Genomic DNA, 21,600 nt, shown 5'->3' with positions numbered 1-21,600 from the left:
GACCGACCGAGGCAGTGGTGCACCATTTCTACGATTAGAATGCTGGCGCCGGCTAGTTTAGGATACCTGGGTTCGCTGTATGGCGAGAGTCCCGTTCGCTGTCTGTTCAGTATGTCATCGAGCCGTACCTCGGCGTATCCTCCCCGTAGTGTCACATTCCTGAGAAACCGCGACACAGCAACCAAGCAGACTCGCATTTTCACGGTAGCTGCAGACAGCCGGGGGATGGGTCCGCGCCGGCCCGATGCCCCACGATCCTTTCTTCTAGTCTTTAGTTCTTTGTTGTCAGCCCGCACTCGCTGTGCGCCCGCATTCGAAGAGCAAACAGCATCGAAGTACTGCCACTGGTAGAAGGGTGCACGCAGCTTTGCCGTGTTGAACACGATTCAAGCGCGAGCAGCACGATGTGGCAGTGTATCGGAGTGTGGGTCGAAACCCATCTCAGCTGTCATTCGTTCCAAACGCGCACGCAGGTTTGCGTCCATGGTTGGCAGAGCGATGAAAACACTACGGCAGTTCGAGGTGCACACCCAACATTACCAAACCGACTCGCAGTTTTCAAGCACGCGCGATACACAGTGCGATGAGCTTCGCTCGACGACGGCCACGCAAGCCGACCGGAAGTGGCGCCACAGACCACGTGGTTACGCCGAGACCCCAGAGAGAAAAAAAATGAAGAAAAAAAAATGCAACCGGCGCTGACATAACTCTTCGGCGCCTCCTCGCGAATCCTCGCACCTCTGACCTCCCTCCCTTCACGCCCCGCGCAGCTTTCCGCGCGCTCGCGGCATTGAGTTGAGGGAGGAAAGCTGCGGAAACGTGATCTCTATAATTTCGACTTGACACTTCGACTTGATGGATTCGAAAAATTTTTGCGGCATATGACTCGTGAAGAGTCATATGTCAATAATGAGACTACCCCAATATAACTAAGAAAGGTGTTGCAGGGCCCCTTTAAGGTTACACCTATCATTTTCCTTTCCATCGCTCGCTGCGTCGTCCTCAATTAACTGAACCCTCTTTGTAAGTCTCCAGGTTCTGATCCGTAGGTAGTACTACCGGTAAGATGCAGCTGTTATATACCTTCCTCGTGAGGGATAGTGGTAGATTAACCATTCATGATTTGATAATGCTTGCTGAATGAGCTCCATCCCATCCTTATTCTTCTAGTTATTTCATTCTCATGGTTCGGCTCCGCGGTTACTACCTGTCCTAAGTAGACGTACTACTTTACAACTTCCAGTGTCTTGTCACCTAGCGCAAAGCGCTGTTCTCTGCCAAGATTGTACCACATTACGTTAGTTTTATGCAAATTAATTTTCAGACCTACTCTTCTACTTTCCGTATCCAGTTCAGTAATCATAAGCTGTAATTCGTCTCCCTCGTTACTCATCAATGCAATGTCATCAGCGAATCGCAGGTTACTGAGATACTCTCCATTAACTCTTATCCCTAATTCTTCCCAATTTAGGGCCCTGAAAACCTCCTGTAAACACGCGGTGAATAGCATTGGAGAGATCGTGTCTCCCTGCCGTAAGCCCTTCTTTATTGGGATTCTGTCGCTTTCTTTATGGAGGACTATAGTGGCTGTGGATCCGCTGTAGATTTCTTCCATTATGTTTATATAGGCTTCGTCGATGCCCTGATTCCGCAGTGCTTGCATGACTGCTGATGTCTCCACCGAATCAAATGCCTTCCCGTAATCTATGAAGGCATTTGAAGGCATGAGAATGAAATAACTAGAAGAATAAGGATGGGATGGAGCTCATTCAGCAAGCATTATCAAATCATGAATGGTAATCTACCACTATCCCTCAAGAGGAAGGTATATAACAGCTGTATAGGGGTTGGTTGTATTCTGCGTATTTCTCTTATCACCTGATTGATAGTATGAATATGGTCTATTCTTGAGAAGCCTGTATGAAATCCTGCCTGGTCCCTTGGTTGATTGAACTCTAATGTCGTATTAATTCTGTTTGCAATTACGTTTGTAAATAGCGTGTAGACAACGGACAGTAAGCTGATGGGCCTGTAATTTTTCAGGTCCTTGACGTCCCCTTTCTTATGGATCAAGATGATGTTGGCATTCTTCCAAGATTCTGGTATCCTCCCCGTCGAGAGACACTTCGTATACAGGGTGGCCAGTTTTTCTGACATAATCTCTCCACCGTCCTTCAACAGGTCTGATGTTACCTGATCCTCACTAGCTGCTTTGCCTCTTTGCATTCCCTTTAGGGCTTTCTTTACTTCTCGTCAATACTGGCGGGATGTCAGATTCCTCTGGGCTATTACTGCTTCTTACGTTATCATCCTGACTGTCTCGGCTGCTGTACAGATCTCTGTAGAACTCTTCCACTACCTCAACTATTCTATCCCTATTGGTTGTGACCTTGCCTTCCTTGTGCCTTAATGCATACATCTGATTTTTGCCTATGCACTATTTTGTCTTCATAGCTTTGAGGCTTCTTCCGTTCTTTAGAGCATGCTCAATTCTCTCCATATTATGCTTTCTTATATCGGCTACTTTACACCTATTGATTAACTTCGAAAGCTCCGCCAGCTCTGTTTTGTCTGTTGCATTTGAGGCTTTCATAGCTTGATGTTTCCTAATGAGGTTTTTTGTCTCCTGGGATAGCTTACCAGTGTCCTGTCTAACGACTGTACCCCCGACTTCCACTGCACACTCCTTAATGATACTAGTCAAATTATCATTTATTGCGTCAACGCTAAGGTCGGTTTCCTCGGTTAAGGCCGCGTACCTATTCTGAAGTGAAACTCTGAATTCCTGTACTTTCCCTCTCAGAGCTAGTTCATTAATCGGCTTCTTGCGTATCAGTTTCTGCCGTTCCTTCCTCACGTCTACTTGAATTCTAGATCTTACCATTCTATGGCCAATGCATCGGATCTTGTTAACTACTTCCACATCCTGTACAGTGCCTGGGTGGCCGCACATTATGAAGTCTATTTCATTTTTAGTTTCGCCATTAGGACTCCTCCACGTCCACTTACGAGTAGCCCGTTTTCTGTAGAAGGTATTCAAGATCTGTAAATTTCTGCTTCATGCCTACCTTTGCATTAAAGTCGCCCATCAGTACAGTATACTGTGTCTTTACCTTACTCATTGCTGATTCTACGTCTTCGTAGAAGCGTTCAACTAGTTGATCATCATGGCTGGATGTAGGCATCATGGCTGGATGCTTGGTTACCATGCCCCAAAGGTTCACACTCTTGCGCCCACTGGCCCTCACTTGCTGAACGTAGAGGGGGTCGTAGCTGGAAAACATCAGAGCGATTACTTCGATAAAGCATGGGGGTATTTTTCAATGCATGTGTGTGTGCACCTTATTTAAATGACAGACCCCGAAAAACGTTCAGTGAGAAGGATAAAAAAAAGTTGGGAACTATATCTGATAAACTTAGATGTAATACGAACCTCATGAGGTCTTGAGACCTTCTGCTCCACTAAGTGCAAAACGTGGACTCGGCCGTGAACACAACATTTTGTCAGCCACCCACCTGCAGCCCAGTGCAGATGGGCGAAGGTGAGTCTTTTGGCCATCACCTCATTGGAAAGGAGCGGCTTCTTGGCAGCACTTATTGCATCAGTTCGGTGCTGATGTTGCGGCCCACCACATCTCTGACCTGACCAGCTGTCATGAAGGGACCTGCAACAGAAACCAAGGCAGCATCGTCATCTTCGGTTGTCTTGTAGACTTGCTGCATTGCCAATGCGCCCCTCGTCTCTGAATGCCTGCAGGATTCTGTTAACAGTGGCTTGCCTTATATTCAATGTTTCTGCAATGTGCCTATGGCTGCAGTGACAGGCGAGTCACTGTCTCTCTCATTTCTTTTGGTACTCGAGGAAGCATATCTAACATCCACTGCAAATGTCACTGCTGATCCGCACGATAGAGGCATTATTTATAGCCTGATGCTGCGATCACAATGCCTCCTTAGAATTTCAGCTGGTGCAGTGCAGTCAGTTTATCTACTCAAAAACATTATCTTGCCCGAAAACGCACATGCCCAAAAAGAGAGACATCAGTGGGCCTCCTCGACGCTTTCCAGGTGGATGTGTATGGCATTCATAAAAAGAAAGGGACTGATAACGCCGCAGAAAGCACCGGTATCGAGTGCGCCTAGCAGAATAGCACAGCCAAGGACACTGGCACTTGACAATGCATAGCGCAGGTGCGCCTACTCTTGACCGTGTCTCCAATGAGCTCCGTTGTACAGCGTGTTGTACTTACGGATTCCTTAAATATGTGCAGAAGTAAACATTGTAGCAGACGGCGCTCGCAGTTCAGTGTGCTTTGTGCGCTTGCGCATTGTCAGCAGATCTTGTTACCTTTCAAGAACACTATTAGACGCTACCATATCCTGCGCTCAGCACTCACACGGCAGTGTTAAAAAATTTCAAGAGTGTACTTATGCTTCAGGCATGTCTCCTTTTTCACTTGTCCTATCAGAAAGGGCTTGAGGCAATAACTCCCATCCATGTTTGTGCACAACAGGGTAACTAACCGTCAGTTTGGAGTGCTTCTCGCATTTAAGTGCCTAGGTCTTGAACGCCAGCGTCTGAAAAAGAAAGGGGGCCTGTTTCATTGCAGTAGTACAGTAAAAGCTCATTAATTTGAGTTCGGTTAATTTGAACTTACAGTTAATTCAACTGCCGCCCTGGTCTTGGCGCAGCCCTGTGTAGTATTTCTATGAGGGAAAACTCCCGATAATTCGATATCCATAACGGTTCATTCAAACTGGGGGCTGCTGGTTTTCATTGCTCCTCACAGAAGCTGGCCCAAAGTGATCACAGTGTGTTGCAAAACCAAATCAAACGAAATTTACTAGAGATGGAAGACACCGAAACAGCAGCCTTAGCAGATGAGGATTCGGACGCTGCGCTCGAGCGCTTAGGCAAGCTGCAAACGATGCTCACGGAGTCGCGACAGAAGAAACGCAAGTAAATGCAAATTACTGATTACCTTTAATTTGGATTGCGTTAACTCTGCCATGTAAACATGTTTTGGAGCATAAATAGCATCATATATTTCACATTAAGGCTCACATGAATGCATGTCGGTGCTTGTTTCTGGCGTATCACTGACTATCAATTAATTCTCTTCACTGTTAGAGCTCTACGAATTTAATTTACGAAAACGCCTGCCGTGTTGGAGCGCCTAGTGTGCAGTAACGAGTCCTTGGATTCTGCTCGCGCTGTCTGATGTGATGTCCGTTCATTCTAGCGCCCGCCCACTAACTCGAACAATTTAGAGTCTTCTTCGAGTTCGAATTAACGAGCTTTTACTGTATATGTTTCTGCATAGCATTCCAACATGGGGGGCACATTCATTTGTAACCGTTCGTGCTTTGCATCCACATCTAACACTCACATATTTGTTGACCATGCTGTGCCTCTCTTTAACCCTTTGTAGGTTTGCCCATATTTTTGACACGGTGATATAAAAACCGGCTGTGGTATATTGATATAAACTACAAAGAAATAGTATAAAACAAATTTCATGAAGAGCAAGCCAGTAGTTTAGTGAAAAAATGTGGGCCGTATATGCCCCACTGACTCATGAGAGTGTTTTAAAAAAGTGGGAAAACATTGTCCCACTGTCTCATGAAGGCACCATCTCGCGATTGCATCAACGGGGACGAAACGGCCAAAGCAAGTGGCACAGAGTAGCGCTTCTCAAGTTCCACTGAGGAAACTTGTGCGGACCTCATTTCCAACAGTAGAACACCACCTGCACCTGCGCCTCTTGTGAGCCTTCTTAACATTGTGGTCTGTTCCTGTAAAGCTTACTTCACGGCATGCACCAACCACTTTTTTTGTCCCTTTGCCTGTCCTGGCTTTGGCTGTCGAAATTGTCAAGTACGGCTGTTGTCCCTGAACATGTGCCTACTTTTCAAGAGGTATATGATATCAAGAAAAGTATTTCCATGCACCAATATCTGCAGTTATGCTGAGGGATGAGCGTGGCAATTTCGGAGGGGATTGTGTTTCGATGCATTTATCGGTCAAGTTATTCTGCAAATTTACAAAAACACATGATGACTGGAAGCTAAAATTGCCTCTCTGAAAAAACAGAAAAAGAGGAAATTATCCGGCATTTTGATTGGTAGGTTCTTTCTGTATGAAGAAGAGGAAAATTCAGAAGCTATCATAAAAAATTTGATCGAAATTCAACGCCGTTGCAGCACTACTTCCTCCCTTGAAAAGCATGGTAAAAGAATTTTCGTCAAGATTACGAAGACGAAGAGTGACTCAGCATTGCACTTATTGCAACGTGTGATGTGGGAGAAAATTTTTTCTGCAGACGTAGAAGTGGGACGAATTTAGCCTAAAGCAGTCTTGGAAGTTTTTTTTTCCCAGAATAAAAGCGAACTTGTTCATCTTTGTGACCATTTTTCACCCACTGATGCAGTACCTCCTCAACATTGGATGCCCAACCCTTTTTCACCAAGCCCATTCGTATTGATGGGATCACTCACTTTGAAACCATGAAGAGAATGTTTTGCTCCAGTGACAGAGCAATTGCTTTGCTTTTGTTTGCCTCTGTGCCCAGGTCCAACTGCCATTTTCTCAACGTGATTGTCTTGTTCTCTTCACCACCAGGAAAAGGTGCTTAGGCCAATCTGAGCATTGTTCAAGGGAACTTGTAGTGTCACGCTCAGCATGGAAAACGCTGATATGCAGTCGAAAGCATATTATATTATATATGCTTTTTCCTGTCATAGCCTTAATGCATAAGTCGATATCATTATAACCGATACAGCATCATATGTGGTATCGTTATGAGTGGACTGCACTGTAAAAATGTTGCAACAGCAAGCAGAATCAACACACTGCACTGTAAAAATGTTGCAACAGCAAGCAGAATCAACACATTTCGGTTTATAAAGTTTTGTTACTGACATTTTTTTATAGGACCGCTGAGACGGAAGCTCGAGATGTTTGTGTTGTTCCCTTCTCGTGCATACGTCCTGTGACTGATAATTGGGGGCGAACGTAGCCCTAAACATAGTATGTATTTTAATATGGCTAAGTGTGCATGCTCGCCTGACGATGTTGCCAGCCAGACAAGCTTGTGGGGTGCACCCTGGGTGGCATATTTGTCCGTTTGCTCTGTTGTGAGGCTGTCTTCTTGGGACACTTTTTGATCTTGGATAGCAGCTCTCTCTCACAAAAGGTGCAGCATTTTTTTTATTAGATGGACACAAGACAGCCTTTACTTAAGATGTATAGCAACTCACAACAGTTCAAACTCATATTTCACACTCTCGGCTAACTTGAACACGTTTTTGGTTGGCCCCATATGTTTGCAGTGTTACTGCATCATTCTGCTCGTTCATAGCTTGTCAATACTGGAAACGTGAGCTGCTTTTGTGCCTTCCAGTTGGACATTTGGATTCATATATATTTTTATGGCATAAGAATATATAACGAAAGAAGCAGTAATAGCGCAGAGGAATCTGACATCCCACCAGTACTGACAGGAGAAGTAAAGAAAGCCCCAAAGGGAAAGCATAGAGGCAAAGCCGCTGATGAGGATCAGGTAACATCAGACCTATTGAAAGATGGTGGAGAGATTATGTTAGAAAAACTGGCCACCCTGTATACGAAGTGTCTCTCGACGGGAAGGATACGAGAATCTTGGAAGAATGCCAACATCATCTTGATCCATAAGAAAGGGGACATCAAGGACCTGAAAAATTACAGGCCCATCAGCTTACTGTCCGTTGTCTACAAGCTATTTACAAAAGTAATTGCTAACAGAATTAATACGACATTAGAGTTCAATCAACCAAAGGACCAGGCAGGATTTCGTACAGGCTTCTCAACAATAGACCATTATCATACTATCAATCATGTGATAGAGAAATGCACGGAATACAACCAGCCCCTATACATAGCCTTCATAGATTACGAGAAGGCATTTGATTCGGTGGAGACATCAGCAGTCATGCAGGCACTGCGGAATCAGGGCATCGATGAAGCCTATATAAACATAAGGGAAGAAATCTACAGCAGATCCACAGCCACTATAGTCATATAGTGTAGGGTTGCGCGAAAGAACAAGGACGAAGGGAAGTGGACAGGACGGGCGCAAAACTTCAACTGAATAAACGGAAGGCCAAAGCCGTTAAAAAGTATGAATCAACATCTGCCTGACACGTGCTTAAAAAACCGAGCAAATATAACAACCAAGAAAAGCGGAAAACCAAGAGCAACAAAATTTGAAACCTTATCTAAGGTCCACCGCGCAGACGCCAACCTGCAAACATGTGGTGATTGTGATATGTGGGTAGAGTATGATCAGTAACATGTGCTGAAGTAGCAAACAAGAAAAATAACAAACAAATGAACGTCTGATTACATAAAACCATCTAAAAATTGCTGCTCCTTCGGGAGCAATGTCAGTGAAGGCATGCTAACGCAATTGACTCTTCGCGCAATGAAGAAGGCCTCTATTAATTCCCTTTCCATCTTGTCATTAGACTTGTACAGTATTCGGGCCTCCTTTAGGTTCGGCGAACAACCACTTCTCCTACAGTGTAAATCGAGATGGCCTCCGGTGTGGGAGCGCACAGCTAGACTGTGCTCTCGCGCCCTCTCATTGAAGCAGCGTCCCCTCTGTCCAATGTAGCACTGGCCACAGGACAGTGGGATTTCATATACCACACCTGTTACGCACTCTACAGCGGGATCAACATGCCGCTTACGACACGGCACGCGCAAGCCTTTGTGCATCATGGAACATACTTTTGCCAACTTGCACGGAGCCGAAAAAACCGCTTTTACCCCATAACGGTTGGCTACCTTTTTCACATTATGCGACACGCGATGTATGTAGGGCATTACATGCACTCGTCTACTTTCAGTCACATTCTCGCTACGTTTACTACTGCCCTTCTTGCTCTGTAGCAGCCGTTCTCAAGAGCTTAAAATCACAGTTGAAGGGTATCCCGCCTTGACCAAGTGTGCCTCCTGGAGCGCTAAGCTTTCTTTTATCTTATGGTGGCAAGTTTTTTCCAGAGCGGACCGACAACACAAGGACACAATTGCTCGTTTTGTTATCTTAGAATGGGCACTTTCATACGACAGTAAGGCCTTCGTAGTTCTTGGTGTGTACATCCAACACACGTGGTTGCTAGTAAAGAATAGACGCAAGTCTAGGAATTGTAGGCTGCCATTAGCCGGCTTCTCGTGCGTAAATGTCAGACCATCGGAAGCCAGCCGGAACTCAGCTATAATAGCTGAAACCTTGCTATCAAAAACAATATCGTTCTGGGCGGTGACGAGCACTATATAATCGTCGACATATCTTAGTATTCTAACCATTCCTTGCGATGACACAGAAGCACCAAGTCTGCGGTCAACAGAGGCAAGATAAATGTCACTGAGCACCGATGCAACCAAAGACCCTATACAAATTCCTTTCTTTTGAACATAGTAATTACTATCATGGCATATGGCGGTGGAGTTCAAGTAGAAGTTCAAAAGCTCAAAAAAATGTGCAGTACTTACACCTGCTTCGTTTTGAAAAGCCACCTCACCGTTGTGCTCAACACATTCTTTCACTGCACTGTAAAGTTCCTTGTGTGGAATCGAGTAGAATAGTTCTTCCACGTCCACGGAAAATGCCTTTGTATCAGCGGGTAGACCCTCCTGTAGCAGTTGAACAACCTCTTTTGAGCTTCGGACCAAAAAAGGATCGTTGAGGGTAAGAGTTGTCAAAAGTTTCTGCAGGTAGCTCCCCACTTCACGCTGCCATGTAGCCCTCTCAGATACAATCAAACGAAGTGGGCCTTCGGGCTTATGAGCTTTGCAAGCGAAAAACGCCTCTAGACTGTCCTTGTTCTTTCGCGCAACCCTACACTGTGTGTTCACCTGTGCACCAACTAGCCCAAAGGAGAGCTTTACCACTATAGTCCTCCATAAAGAAAGCGACAGAATCTCAGTAGAGAAGGGCGTACGTTCACCGCGTGTTTACAGGAGGTTTTCAGGGCCCTAGATTGGGAAGAATTAGGGATAAGAGTTAATGGAGAGTATCTCAGTAACCTGCGATACGCTGATGACATTGCATTGATGAGTAACGCGGGAGACAAATTACAGCTCATGATTTCTGAACTGGATACGGAAAGTAGAAGAGTAGGCCTGAAAATTAATTTGCATAAAACTAACGTAATGTGGAACAATCTTGGCAGAGAACAGCGCTTTGCGATAGGTGGCGAGACACTGGAAGTTGTAAAGGAGTACGTCTACTTAGGACAGGTAGTAACCGCGGAGCCGAACCATGAGAGTGAAATAACTAGAAGAATAAGGATGGGATGGGGCTCATTCGGCAAGCATTATCAAATTATGAATGGTAGTCTACGATTATCCTTCAAGAGGAAGGTATATAACAGCTGCATCCTACCGGTACTTACCTACGGAGCAGAGACCTGGAGACTTACAAAGAGGGTTCAGCTTAAATTGAGGACGACGCAGCGAGCGATGGAAAGGAAAATGATAGGTGTAACCTTAAGAGACAGGAAAAGAGCAGAGTGGGTCAGGAAACAAACGGGGGTTAAGGATATCATAGTTGAAATAAAGAAGAAGAAATGGATATGGGCCGGGCACGTAGCACGTCGGCAGGATAACCGGTGGTCATTAAGGGTAACTGACTGGATTCCAAGAGATGGCAAACGCGTGAGGGGGAGACAGAAAATTAGGTGGGTGGATGAGATTAAGAAGTTTGTAGGTATAACGTGGCAGCAGAAAGCACAGGACCGGGTTGATTGGCGGAACATGGGAGAGGCCTTTGCCCTGCAGTGGGCGTAGACAGGCTGATGATGATGATGATGATATCTTTAAGGCAGCCAAAATGAAGCCTGTCTGAATTTGTCCAAGGGCAGGACAAAAAATAGTGGGAATGCACATGATAATGTACCATCTCTACTTTGCCCGATAAGTCATATTTATGCTTGCACCTGACTATCAAGAGCAAAATTTTGGGATGAAAAGAGTGTGGTAACCTATCCTTTTTTGTTTTGGTTCTCTTTTTCCCGATGCAGTGTACTCGCTGAAGGAAAACTGTTTCCAAGAAATACGCCGGTGCATTGTCTCGCCCGAGGCCATTTTCCAGACTGAAATCCCGCGGTCGCTGCAGAAGGAGTACCTCGTCTTTCTTCAGCAGCAGTAAAGAGCAGGATGTGCCTCTATGTGGCCACCTACGGGACACATAGTGCGAATCAACTGGCTAGGACAAGCGACCGTCAAGTTCAACTGATGCTCGGCATAACACTACTGCCAACGTAGCCGGTCTAATGTAACTGGCGACTGACCAGTTCATTGTTTCCAGGTCGTCATCTAAGTGGGCTGTGTCTTGTTGTAAGTTGGCTGTTTTCGGCGCAACTTGCAGTGTGTTACTGTCAAGGCCAGACACATCAATCTGCAGCCAAACTGATTTAGTCTATGAATTGTTTACTGGAGTCAAAAACATTTATTGTATGGGTGATCAGCGGACGTTTAGCATCACAAACCATTGCAGGAGCTATGCAGGGACACCATAGGGGGGAAGGCTCCAAATTAATTTGTGAGCAATTGAGGTTCTTCGCATACGCGTTGTTCCCATGTAACACAAAAGAAGCTATTTTCCGTCTAAAAGACGTCTTTAACGGCTATCGAAAAGGGCTAATAGACGTCTTGGTCAAGACATTCCCGTAGCCGTAGACGTCTATCCGACGTCTGATAGCTGTGCTAATGTCCCGCTAGTTGACGTCTTTAGAAGACGTTTTGAAAAGACCAAGATAAGACGTTTTATAGACGTTCTTGTTTTTTCGCCGTTTTCGAAATTTTGGACTTTCGAAATATAAAATAAACTAATATAACTGTCTTTGCAGATGTTTGGTCGGCAGCCTGACGGCTACCATAGGAAGATAGAGATTGAAGGGACCGAAAGAGCTCCCGCGAGAGCACTTTCCTGTTTTTCTCACACTTCCTATGTCAGTCGTCGAGCAAGTGACCAAACAATCAAGCAAGATCACTAACATACGTACATACCTGTTCACCCACGCATGTCCCCACTGTTGCATATATAAGTTTTCGACGCTGAGTTTACTCGCGTTTATTGCGGACCGAATCAAGTTGTTGCGGTCGCTCATATATGCCGCGTGAATTATTGGCTACTTCAGCACACCATACATATCCTATTTTCATGTAAAAGACATCGGTTTATAATAAATTTGAACACGTACGCAGGGGATCAAGTATACTGTACTAGATAAATGACGTTTAGCGGATGGCGCGGAAATAAATAATCGCGCTTCTCAGCAACAATAAATTATCCCATGATGTCGTCAAATCGGCTTTATTAATGAATAAAGCACAACCAAATGTGGCACAAAACACGTCGGAAGGTGACCGCACAAGGTGAAGCTGAGTGGCACGGCAGCGACGTAAATAAAATTCTGCATGCACTCCCAAGTCTCGTCAAAGAAACTGCACTGGCTTCCGCATTTGCTGGCGTGGTCTCAGGCCCAATATCTTTCACAAACAGCAGTGAAGAAAAGCTGCATACAGAGAAAGCAAGTAAGCTACGCAGGATTTACAACAAATAACAGATCATCAAGTTACTCTAAAGAAACAGTTCCAATTACAGATATGATAAAATGCTGTCATGTATTAAGAAACGACAATCAATCATAACCGCACCTACAGGCGAGGCGCCTACGGTAGAAGCTTTGCGGTAGAAGCGACAGGCCGGCGTAGTTGTAAGCATGCTTGCCTGAACTATGTCGGCCTGTCACTAGCGTGCGTGCGTGGAGCCACGAGCTGTAACGCGCAAAACATAATTACTCAAAATAGGGCGAGTCAGTCTGGCTTACGATTCGCACCGACGCGTATACTACAGTTTCGCGTTCGACCACGCGGTTCAACTGAGCAAAGAACTGTTCACAGTTTAATCACAATGCTAAAACCTTTCAGTAAAAACGACGAAAGGTCAGGTGCACTTACCGAAAAAAGCACTCTATCCGAACGTGCACACGTTCTTAGCTGTTTGTCTGGCTGCAACGAAGGTGGTGAGCAGAACAATCGCTTCTTGAAACGAAGATACCGACGAACGTACCGTCGCAAAAAGCACAGTAAAGCTTGTTTCACCAAACACTGATGGAAAATATGCGACAGACAGTATGATCACCGTTATTTGATGCCAAACAGCCCGTAATCCGTTCACAAACAAAAGCTGACAACGCTACACAAAACGCAAATCACCGCCGGTCGTCGCCTAGCTCTGCTGCCGATCGAGCCGCCACTGCCGCCGCGAACTGGCGGCTGGCGCGAACTAGTGGAGAAAGGGGGAGGAAGGAACAAGCATGGGAACAAGTATTCTGAAACAAGCCCTCACCCTTCACTTGACCGAGCTGAGCACAGCGTCACCATTCAACAGAAAAGACACAACGGTTCTCACAAAATAATCCCGCCTATTGCTCAATATTTAGTGAACATTCCTGCCAATAGGTGTATCTGCCATCGACATTGAGTCAAGGTGGAGCGCCGAGTGAAAAGATGTTCTTGAATGCAGGGGTAAACATGCGCGCTTCGACAACACCCGCTTCGAGCCTCCGACTGCGTAGCATCAGTAGCATGCTTGCCTGGCTTGCCTGCGTTTGCTTCTGTTGTCGTTCGCTGTTGCGCGAGCGTTGCGCGGCCTTAGCCGCCTTGGCTTGAAAAGAATATACTTACCAAACTGCTGATAGAAACGCGCCTTGCGGAGCGAAACCAATTATTTTGAGGGCTTTGTTTTCTGCGTCTCTTCTTTCACTAAAGCGACAGTCACCGCTCTTTAGACATGCCGTTTTGGCGTCTTTGCGCTCGTGGACAAAACATTTGAAGAATCATTTATATAGTCGTTGCGCGCGCACTTTCCCCTAGAATGTCTAAAAATGTCTCAAAGTAGACGTTGTGGACTTCTTTGGCAGAATATATGTCGTAGCTGTTGAAAACGGTAATAAACAGTACGCAGGCATATTTGAGAGGCAAGTGCTTTATTTTGCAAAAATGTCTATTCTTGATCTTTCGAAAACCAAGACGTCTATAGCCGTCCGTAGCCGTTTCGAGACGTCTTTTAGAGGTTTTGTGTTACATGGGTTTACGGGCACACTTGCACTTTTCCCATCCCAGATATTTCTGAGAGGTGCCGCTCACATGATGCCAGGTTAACTCATCTGTTACACACAGCAGTGTTTCTGTCTCTCATTCTTTCTGCTACGCAGTCCTTTCAAATATATTTTTTCTGCATTATCATTCACTAGAACTTATGAAAGGGTGATTTCCTATTAGTATAATATTCAGTGGCTGTCACGGTTGGTAGATCTCAGCCTAGTGCAGTTCAGCGTTTTTATATAGCATGGGTAGCTGCACTCTGGTGCACTCAAGTGTGCACTACTAGGAGCCGAGGTTAATAATAACGCACAAAGCAATAGGACATTCATGTTAAATATATCAATAGGACGTTCATGTTAAATATATAAGAAGGGAAATCTGGGCTAGTTGGTTATAGTTCATTTTCGATCAGCTTACAGTGCAAAAAAGACGAGGACACAGACTAAGAATGCGACGACACGTCGTCGCATTCTTGGTCTGTGTCCTCGTCTTTTTTGCGCTGTAAGCTGATCGAAAATAAACCCAATACATGTAGGATGCTGAAATGGTAACTCCAGCATTCTTCCTGTATGAGCTAGCGACACCTGGGATGAGTTTATGAGGCCCTAACCTTCTTACGTTCTGGTTAGTTGTGATAACCGGGTAGTCCTGGGCCATGCCGGTCACCGGACCGAATCACACACACGTACGTTGGCGGCTTACACACATGACTGGCCGGTCATGTGCGCCGTATTTATTTCCTTGCAACATTGACGGCCCCGGGCGCCGGAACGGCAAACTAATCTTATCACATCCCTCCCCCCTTTATTAATGGATGCAAACAATTTGTTCAAGGTGAGTAGCGCGATACTGGTCGTCGAATTCTGGTACTTCGACGCAGGACAGGAGTACTGGGTGCTTTGACAGCAAGTTCCGTTTCCCTCGCCACGTCTGCCCTGGGATCTTGCCTAGACTCGGTGTCGTGAAGGCGATCCGGAGTTAGCTGCCTCTGACCCACGTCCAAGCTTGGAGCCAGACCTGTAGCTACTGGGCTGCCTGACTCTTGGTTGTCTGCACTTAGTTCCTCAGGGGGCTGGCGGATGTGATCCAGATGTCGAGTTAAACGCTGTCCGTCCTCCAGTAGAACATCCATAGACGATGTGCGTTGTTCGGTGATGACTGCAGGGAGCCACGCAGGACCTGGACGGAAGTTCCTTGCGAACACCTGGTCACCAGAGTGACCCAAAACCCTGGGTCTTGTTCCTTGGTCGCATCTGATTTTCTGCTTAAGTTGCTTCTGTAGCACCTTAGTCCTGAGGTCTGGGTGTAGCAGGTCCAACGCAGTCCTCAGCTTCCACCCCAACAACAGCTCCGACGGACAGCAACCCGTGACCTCGTGAGGCGTTGACCTGTAAGCCAGGAGTATGCGGGCAATTTGAGTGCGAATATCTCCAGGGCCAGCCTTCCGCAACTTGTTTTTGAGCGTCTGCACTGCCCGCTCTGCAGCACCGTTAGACGCTGGATGATACGACGGCACCAGCATTCGCCTCACCCCGTTTTTCTTGAGGAATGTGGAGTAGAGCTCACTGGTAAATGCTGGCCCATTATCCGACACGACCACATCTGGAAGGCCTTGGTTTGCGAACATAATTCGCATGCAGGATATAGTTGCTTCAGCCGAGGGTGTGGAGACCGGGAACACTTCAATCCACTTTGAGAACGCATCGACTGCGATAAAAAAATAGGTGTTCCTGTAAGGACCGGCATAGTCCAGATGCAGCCGTGACCACGGTTTCTCCGGGAACGGCCAGGGCATGACAGGCACTGGTTGTGACACTCTTTGATGCTCCTGGCACATACGGCACCTTTGAATGATTATCGCTATGCAGTGATTCCACTCCTGCGCCAACTGCGCCAAAGTCTTGGGTTTGGGGGCGTCTATCACCGCAATCGCACCGCCGGCGCATCAGAACATGCAGCTCGATCTTGGGGCTGCCAATAAATTCGCAATCATGGACCAAGAATTATTCCGCTGAATAAATAGCGCTCGCGCGTGCGTTCCGAGTAAGCCACGATACCATGCACGGTGCCGACGCAGCACGGCCGTAACTAAAGGGGGGTTGAGGGGGTTCTGACACCCCCCGAAATTTTGTCATGTTTTAACTTTTCGGGTGGCACCAACGTACTTTCACGCCTTCACAGCGACCACTAGTTGCCAAAGTTAGCCGTTCTACACACAAACATCCCCCGAACGAAATTCCTGGGTACGGCCCTGCGACGCAGCTGCTGTTCCGCAAGTCGGCTCGACAGCAAAACGCGCTCTCCGCAGAGGCTCGTGACGTCTCGGCCTATCGGTAGCGAGAAAGTGCGACGGCGATTCATCGGCGGACGTCGTCTGTTCCAGAAACGCTGCTGATAGCTCGTTTCAAGCGTCGCACGGCACGTAAGGAAAGCAATGTTCAGTAATAACTACATGAGTGCCGCTAAAATGTCTGTCCCTTCTGTTTCCGGACATCGCGGAATGAAATCTGGGATCGCTCGCAGTAGATGTATGGGACAATATCGAATTTTCCTTGCTTCGCGTTTATGGAAGAGCACGCGAACGGTGGAAACGCGTTGACACTTTTCCTCAGATATACTTTATCCATGGATCCAGAACAGCTTTTTCGTAATTCCTTCCGCCAGCACGTCCGAGTTTGTAATCACTCTGCGGTAAATACCCCCTAAAAGGCCCTGCCCTTTCGAGCTCACGTGCTAGGGTTCCAATTCGAATTTTTTGCTTGCTTTTTTAAAAATGTCATCTCATTAGTAAAATATCTCCTGGTCGGAGCAGCCGCAAATGCGCAGCTGTCAGTAGCGGGCCCGTCGCTGACGGCCCACAGTGAAGCGGCTACGCCATGTTACACGTCCGCCCCTCGCTTTCGGGGGTCAATAGCCAACGGTTAAAAAAACTCAGTTTCGCTTAAGAGCGAAGCAATGAATGCGATACCAAAAAATTGTATTGTGAAACGAAGTAAGACTAGCAGCTAACTCTTTTGGATCCGATCTCGCGTAACTCAACAAAACGCTGGTTTAAGGGAATATGGCCCCTCCAGGAACCGAAGCGTTTTCTTGCTCTGAGTTCTCTAAACGCGAAGTAAGCGTTGAGAGCACAGCAAGTTTACGAGCCGTCTCCTGATGCCTCGAGATAGCGCGCGCGCAAGCGACTGCGCCCTTCGAAAGATGCGGCCCCCCCCCTCCTTCCGCTCCCCTGGCGTCCCTTCATGCTCCTTACGAAAGACGGGCGGGGCGTTTCCTCTCTGTTTGATGAGCAATCGACGGCAGGCCCACACGCGGGAAGATGTTATCTCATGCGCTGTCCGTGCGGCGGAGACAGACGGCCGGCTAGTTTAATCTCCGCTTCAGTCGCGTTCGTCGCCAGCGCTCGCGAGCTTTTACCCGCGGCTAGAATGCGCATGGTGATGTTATTAATTTGGACTTTATACGGAAAATTACGGCGACGGCAAAAATCCGCCGAGAGTGTCCATATAATTGCTATCGCAAGGGTCAATGTACGGGGCAGATTTTGCGCCCCCCCCCTCTTAGGTGATTAGGGGGGGGGGGGCGGCCGCCCCCTCTGTGCTCACGCCTATGCTCCTGAGATGATTTTTTCCGTGAGATTTGCAATGAATCGAAATATTTCTAGCCTTCATAAGAGCCCCATAATAATACTCAGGTGCTTGAATGTTAATGCAATATGCTTCTGTATTGCACTCCAGGATGTAAAATTCGCTGCTCCAGAGTGCTCTCAGATGCAAAATTATCTGCTCCAAAGTGCTCCAAGATGAAAATTTTGCTGCTAGAAAGTGCTCCAAAACAGAAATTTTGCTGCTCCAAAAATTGCTCCAAATCAGAAGTCCTCGGCAGCATCACTGGCTATGTCGTTATGCAAGCTAGGCCACCACACATGGCTACGCGCAACTGCCTTCATTTTGGACAATCCTGGATGACTCTCATGCAGCAACTGGAGGAATTCCCTTTGTAAAGATTTTGGAACAATGACTCTGTTGCCCCACAATAGACAATTCCCTTGCACACTCATCTCATGAAAGCGCGTCTTGTAGGGACTTCCCTCTGACCCTAGGCTTATCTGGCAGCCTGACCACAACGCTGCTCTTACTTGCGACAGCGCCGGGTCTCTGGAGGTAGCTGCCGCAACAGCATCTGACGACAGCACCCCTGGGTATGCTCCTTCCAGCATTAACACTTCGGCAGGGCAGTCAACAACAAATTCGGCAGTTGGCAGAGGTAGCCGGCTTAACCCATCGGCATGTGCAATTTGTGAACCAGGCCTATACTTCAGGTCGTAACTGTACCCCGACAGCAGCAAGGCCCACCTTAGCACTCTTGAAGAACAGGATTCGGGAACTGGTTTGTCTTCTGCGAGCAGGCCGAGCAGCGGTTTGTGATCTGTGACGGCCTCGAAATGCCGGCCCCATAAGTACTGCCTGAACTTTGTAACGCCAAATACAAGGCTCAATGCCTCCTTATCTAATTGGCTGTAGTTTTTCTCCGCGGTTGCCAGGCTGCGGGAAGCAAAACCAATGGGGCGCTCTTCTCCAGATGACTCTCGCTGCGCCAGTACTGCTCCAATACCGAAGGGAGAGGCATCAGTGACAAGCACAGTTGGCTTTCCTGGGTCAAAGTCTGCCAATATAGCAGCAGTGGCCAATAGCTCCTTGCTTCTCCGAAATGCCTGCTCTTCATCAGTTTCCCAGCGCCATGGTGTTCCCGACGCCAACAAACTGTTGAGCGGCTGTAACACGGCAGAAAGGTTTGGCAAGAACCTTCTGTAAAAATTAACCAACCCGAGGTAACTGAAGTTCCTTGACCGCTCGGGGTGCGGGGGCTTCCAGCACTGCTTAAGTCTTAGCCGGGTTTGGACGCAGCCCAGCCGCACTAATGATATGGCCCAAGTACTGTACTTCTGGTTTCAAGAATTCGCATTTGGATAACTTCAGTCGCTGTCCCGCGGTTTTCAGGCGATCCAACACTCGGCCCAAATTCTCCCAATGCTCTTTGTCACTGGTTCCTGTGACCAGAATATCGTCAAAGTACACTACGACATGGTCAAGGTCGTGCAAAAGATTTTCCATCTCTCGCTGAAATATAGCCGGAGCTGATGAAACCCCGAACGGCAGCCTTGTGAATCGGTATAACCCCCTCGGAGTGTTAATGGTGACTAGCTCTTCAGCAAAGTTAGAAATTGGGCTAGTTGGTTGTGCATGTTGGGAGGGAATTGCGCTACAGTTAACTGGGACTTAAAGGGCCCCTCACCAGGCCACATAGCAAATTTTAGTTAGACACTGAAAGTTGTTGTGTGCCGAATGAAGAGCAGTGTGCCGCAAGAATTTTTCAAATCGGTTCATTACGAGCTGAGAAAAACAATAATTTGTAGCGGCGCGAAATCATGATGCAAGGAGGCGAGTTTCAAACCCTTGCCACTCGCCCCGTGTAGCCTTCACAAGCCAAATCCCTTCCCTGCCCTCTTCACTTGACACATACGCATGAACACGTCATGCGCATGCATGGTCACGTGCGCATGACGTACCCGACCCAGCCCGAGCACGCGAGCGGCGTTGCACGGCCGCTACCTTTTTTTTTTTTTATGTAGCGGCCATGGGCGTTTTGTCGGCGTTCTTTGTGGTGCACTGCCTGTTTCTGCGGTACGGGCATGAAAGTTGAGACATTAGTACGGGCACGAGAGGGGCGGTATCATGAGCCAGTGCCGCATTAACGTTTACTTGGACGCGGTAGAATAAACGAGCATAATGAGTGCTCCAACGCGCCAGAACATTACTTTCGTTTCCAGGGTTGGCGTCTGCTCGATGCACTAACCGCGGGGACACGAACGCATGGGAAAGGGAGGCACATTAGCCCTGCATCTCGCTGCAATTCACACAAAAAAAATACGCACACATTCTCTTTGTGTGTCTCATTATTTCTCTCAAGTTTTATTAATCTATTCAAGCAAAAAATTACACAAACTACACATGTGTCAAATAATTATCGCAGCGTCACGGGCTACTGTTGGAACGTCAGAGCACAGTCGTCTACGTAGAGGAGCGACGTCACAGCACTACCATCTACGTAGGGCCATTTTCTCATGTACGTCATCCCCTCATTCTCTAAAGCGCGCGCCCGCGAGAGGAAGGGCAAGCAGCGTTCACCTTGCAATTTGACCCATTTCCACGGCGCGTAGCGTTGCAAATTTTGGCAGACGTGATCGTGAACGCCCATTGTATGCATTGCACTCGTTAGCTCATAATTGTCAAACCTGGTGAGGGGCCCTTTAACAAAGCTAGAGGACGGACGAACGGAATGGACACGACAAGCGCATGACTCCCAACATGACTAGCTCTTGGCACTCCTCATCGAGTGGGACCTGCTGGTAGGCGTCTTGCAAGTCAAGCTTTGTGAACTTCTTGCCCCCTGTAAGCCGCGCAAAAAGTTCCTCAATCCTAGGAATAGGGTAGACTGTCACCGGGTTTATGGTAGTCTTAAAATCGCCGCAGACCCGAACCCGGCCGTCACGCTTGAATACAGGAACGATGGGCGCGGCCCGCTGAGAAGTTTTCACCGGTTTGATAACGCCTTCCCGTTCCATCCTCTGTAGTTCTTCAAAAACCCGATCACGCAAAGCAAATGGTATCGGACGTGCCTTGACAAAACGTGGCTTCGCGCCCTTTTGTACGGATATAGAAGCTGCAACGCCGTGAAACGTCCAAGCTGCTCCGAAAAAACTTCGTGATATTGGTTTACCAGGTCTTCCGTAGACTTCACGACGTTGACTCCCTCCGTCTGAGCGATGCCTAGCTTGAAGGCCTTCATCCAGCTTCGTCCAAACAGCGTAGGACACGCCCCTTTCACGACAAATAGTGGTAGCTGGCGCTCCTTGTCGCCAAGTTTGACCATTGCTTCCAGCTTTTTCTAGACGTGTTTCATGTCGCCGAAAAAACTTCTCAGCTGCACACTCGATGGCTCCAACGGCACCGACGGAAAAAGCTCGGCGAACTTGCCATCATCAATGGTCGACACACTTGCGCCGGTGTCCAACTCCATATCGAGCGTTACGCCATTAACTTCAACCGTTATGCGCATTGGCTCCGAACTAGCTGTGTGAAGCGTCCACAAGTCGAAAACTTCGGGCTCTTCAGCAGAGACAGGCAGGTTGCCCAGGTTGTTCACTCGACTAGAGCGGCTGCGACTATACTGGCTCCAGTCGAAATTTCTACTCCCCGGCTGAACTCTGCAAACTCTTGCAAGGTGCCCTTTTTGACGGCAGTTGTGACAGATCGTGTTGCCGTGCCTACACCAACGCGTAGAATGACCTCCCCCGCAACGAAAGCAACAGCTATAATTTTTCCCCGAGGCGACAACGTTCGCTTGCTCCGGAGCTTCGTCAGATAGTAGCTGTGCTTGCGGAC

General features: G+C 47.4%; 2 protein-coding genes and 1 long non-coding RNA gene across 3 annotated transcripts in view; 2 read left to right on the top strand and 1 right to left on the bottom strand.

The window, feature by feature from the left end:
* LOC119389165 (von Hippel-Lindau disease tumor suppressor-like) overlaps positions 1-12,661 on the top strand; it is a 62,642-nt gene extending 49,981 nt beyond the window's left edge. The window contains 1 exon segment of the mRNA XM_049412038.1: positions 11,065-12,661. Coding sequence (XP_049267995.1) covers positions 11,065-11,192 — 128 coding nt within the window. The 3' untranslated portion in view covers positions 11,193-12,661.
* LOC125757663 (uncharacterized) lies at positions 1,764-10,535 on the top strand. Its single transcript, XR_007415411.1, has 2 exons — positions 1,764-1,825; positions 10,406-10,535. It is a non-coding gene; the product is annotated as an uncharacterized LOC125757663 (long non-coding RNA).
* A 2,323-nt stretch (positions 12,662-14,984) lies between the features above and the next one.
* Positions 14,985-15,950, bottom strand: LOC119389006 (uncharacterized protein K02A2.6-like). The gene has a single exon (XM_037656308.1). It carries the CDS (start codon positions 15,948-15,950, stop codon positions 14,985-14,987), a length of 966 nt encoding a protein of 321 aa, XP_037512236.1.
* Between the last annotated feature and the right edge of the window lie 5,650 nt (positions 15,951-21,600).

This window comes from Rhipicephalus sanguineus, chromosome 1 (genome assembly GCF_013339695.2).
Source record: "Rhipicephalus sanguineus isolate Rsan-2018 chromosome 1, BIME_Rsan_1.4, whole genome shotgun sequence".
NCBI classification, from domain to species: domain Eukaryota; kingdom Metazoa; phylum Arthropoda; class Arachnida; order Ixodida; family Ixodidae; genus Rhipicephalus; species Rhipicephalus sanguineus.
This window is presented reverse-complemented; position numbering and strand designations above follow the sequence as displayed.

Excerpts from the sequence above, each read along its gene's own strand:
- LOC119389006 (XM_037656308.1), bottom strand. The coding sequence starts at position 15,950 with ATGCCCTGGCCGTTCCCGGAGAAACCGTGGTCACGGCTGCATCTGGAC.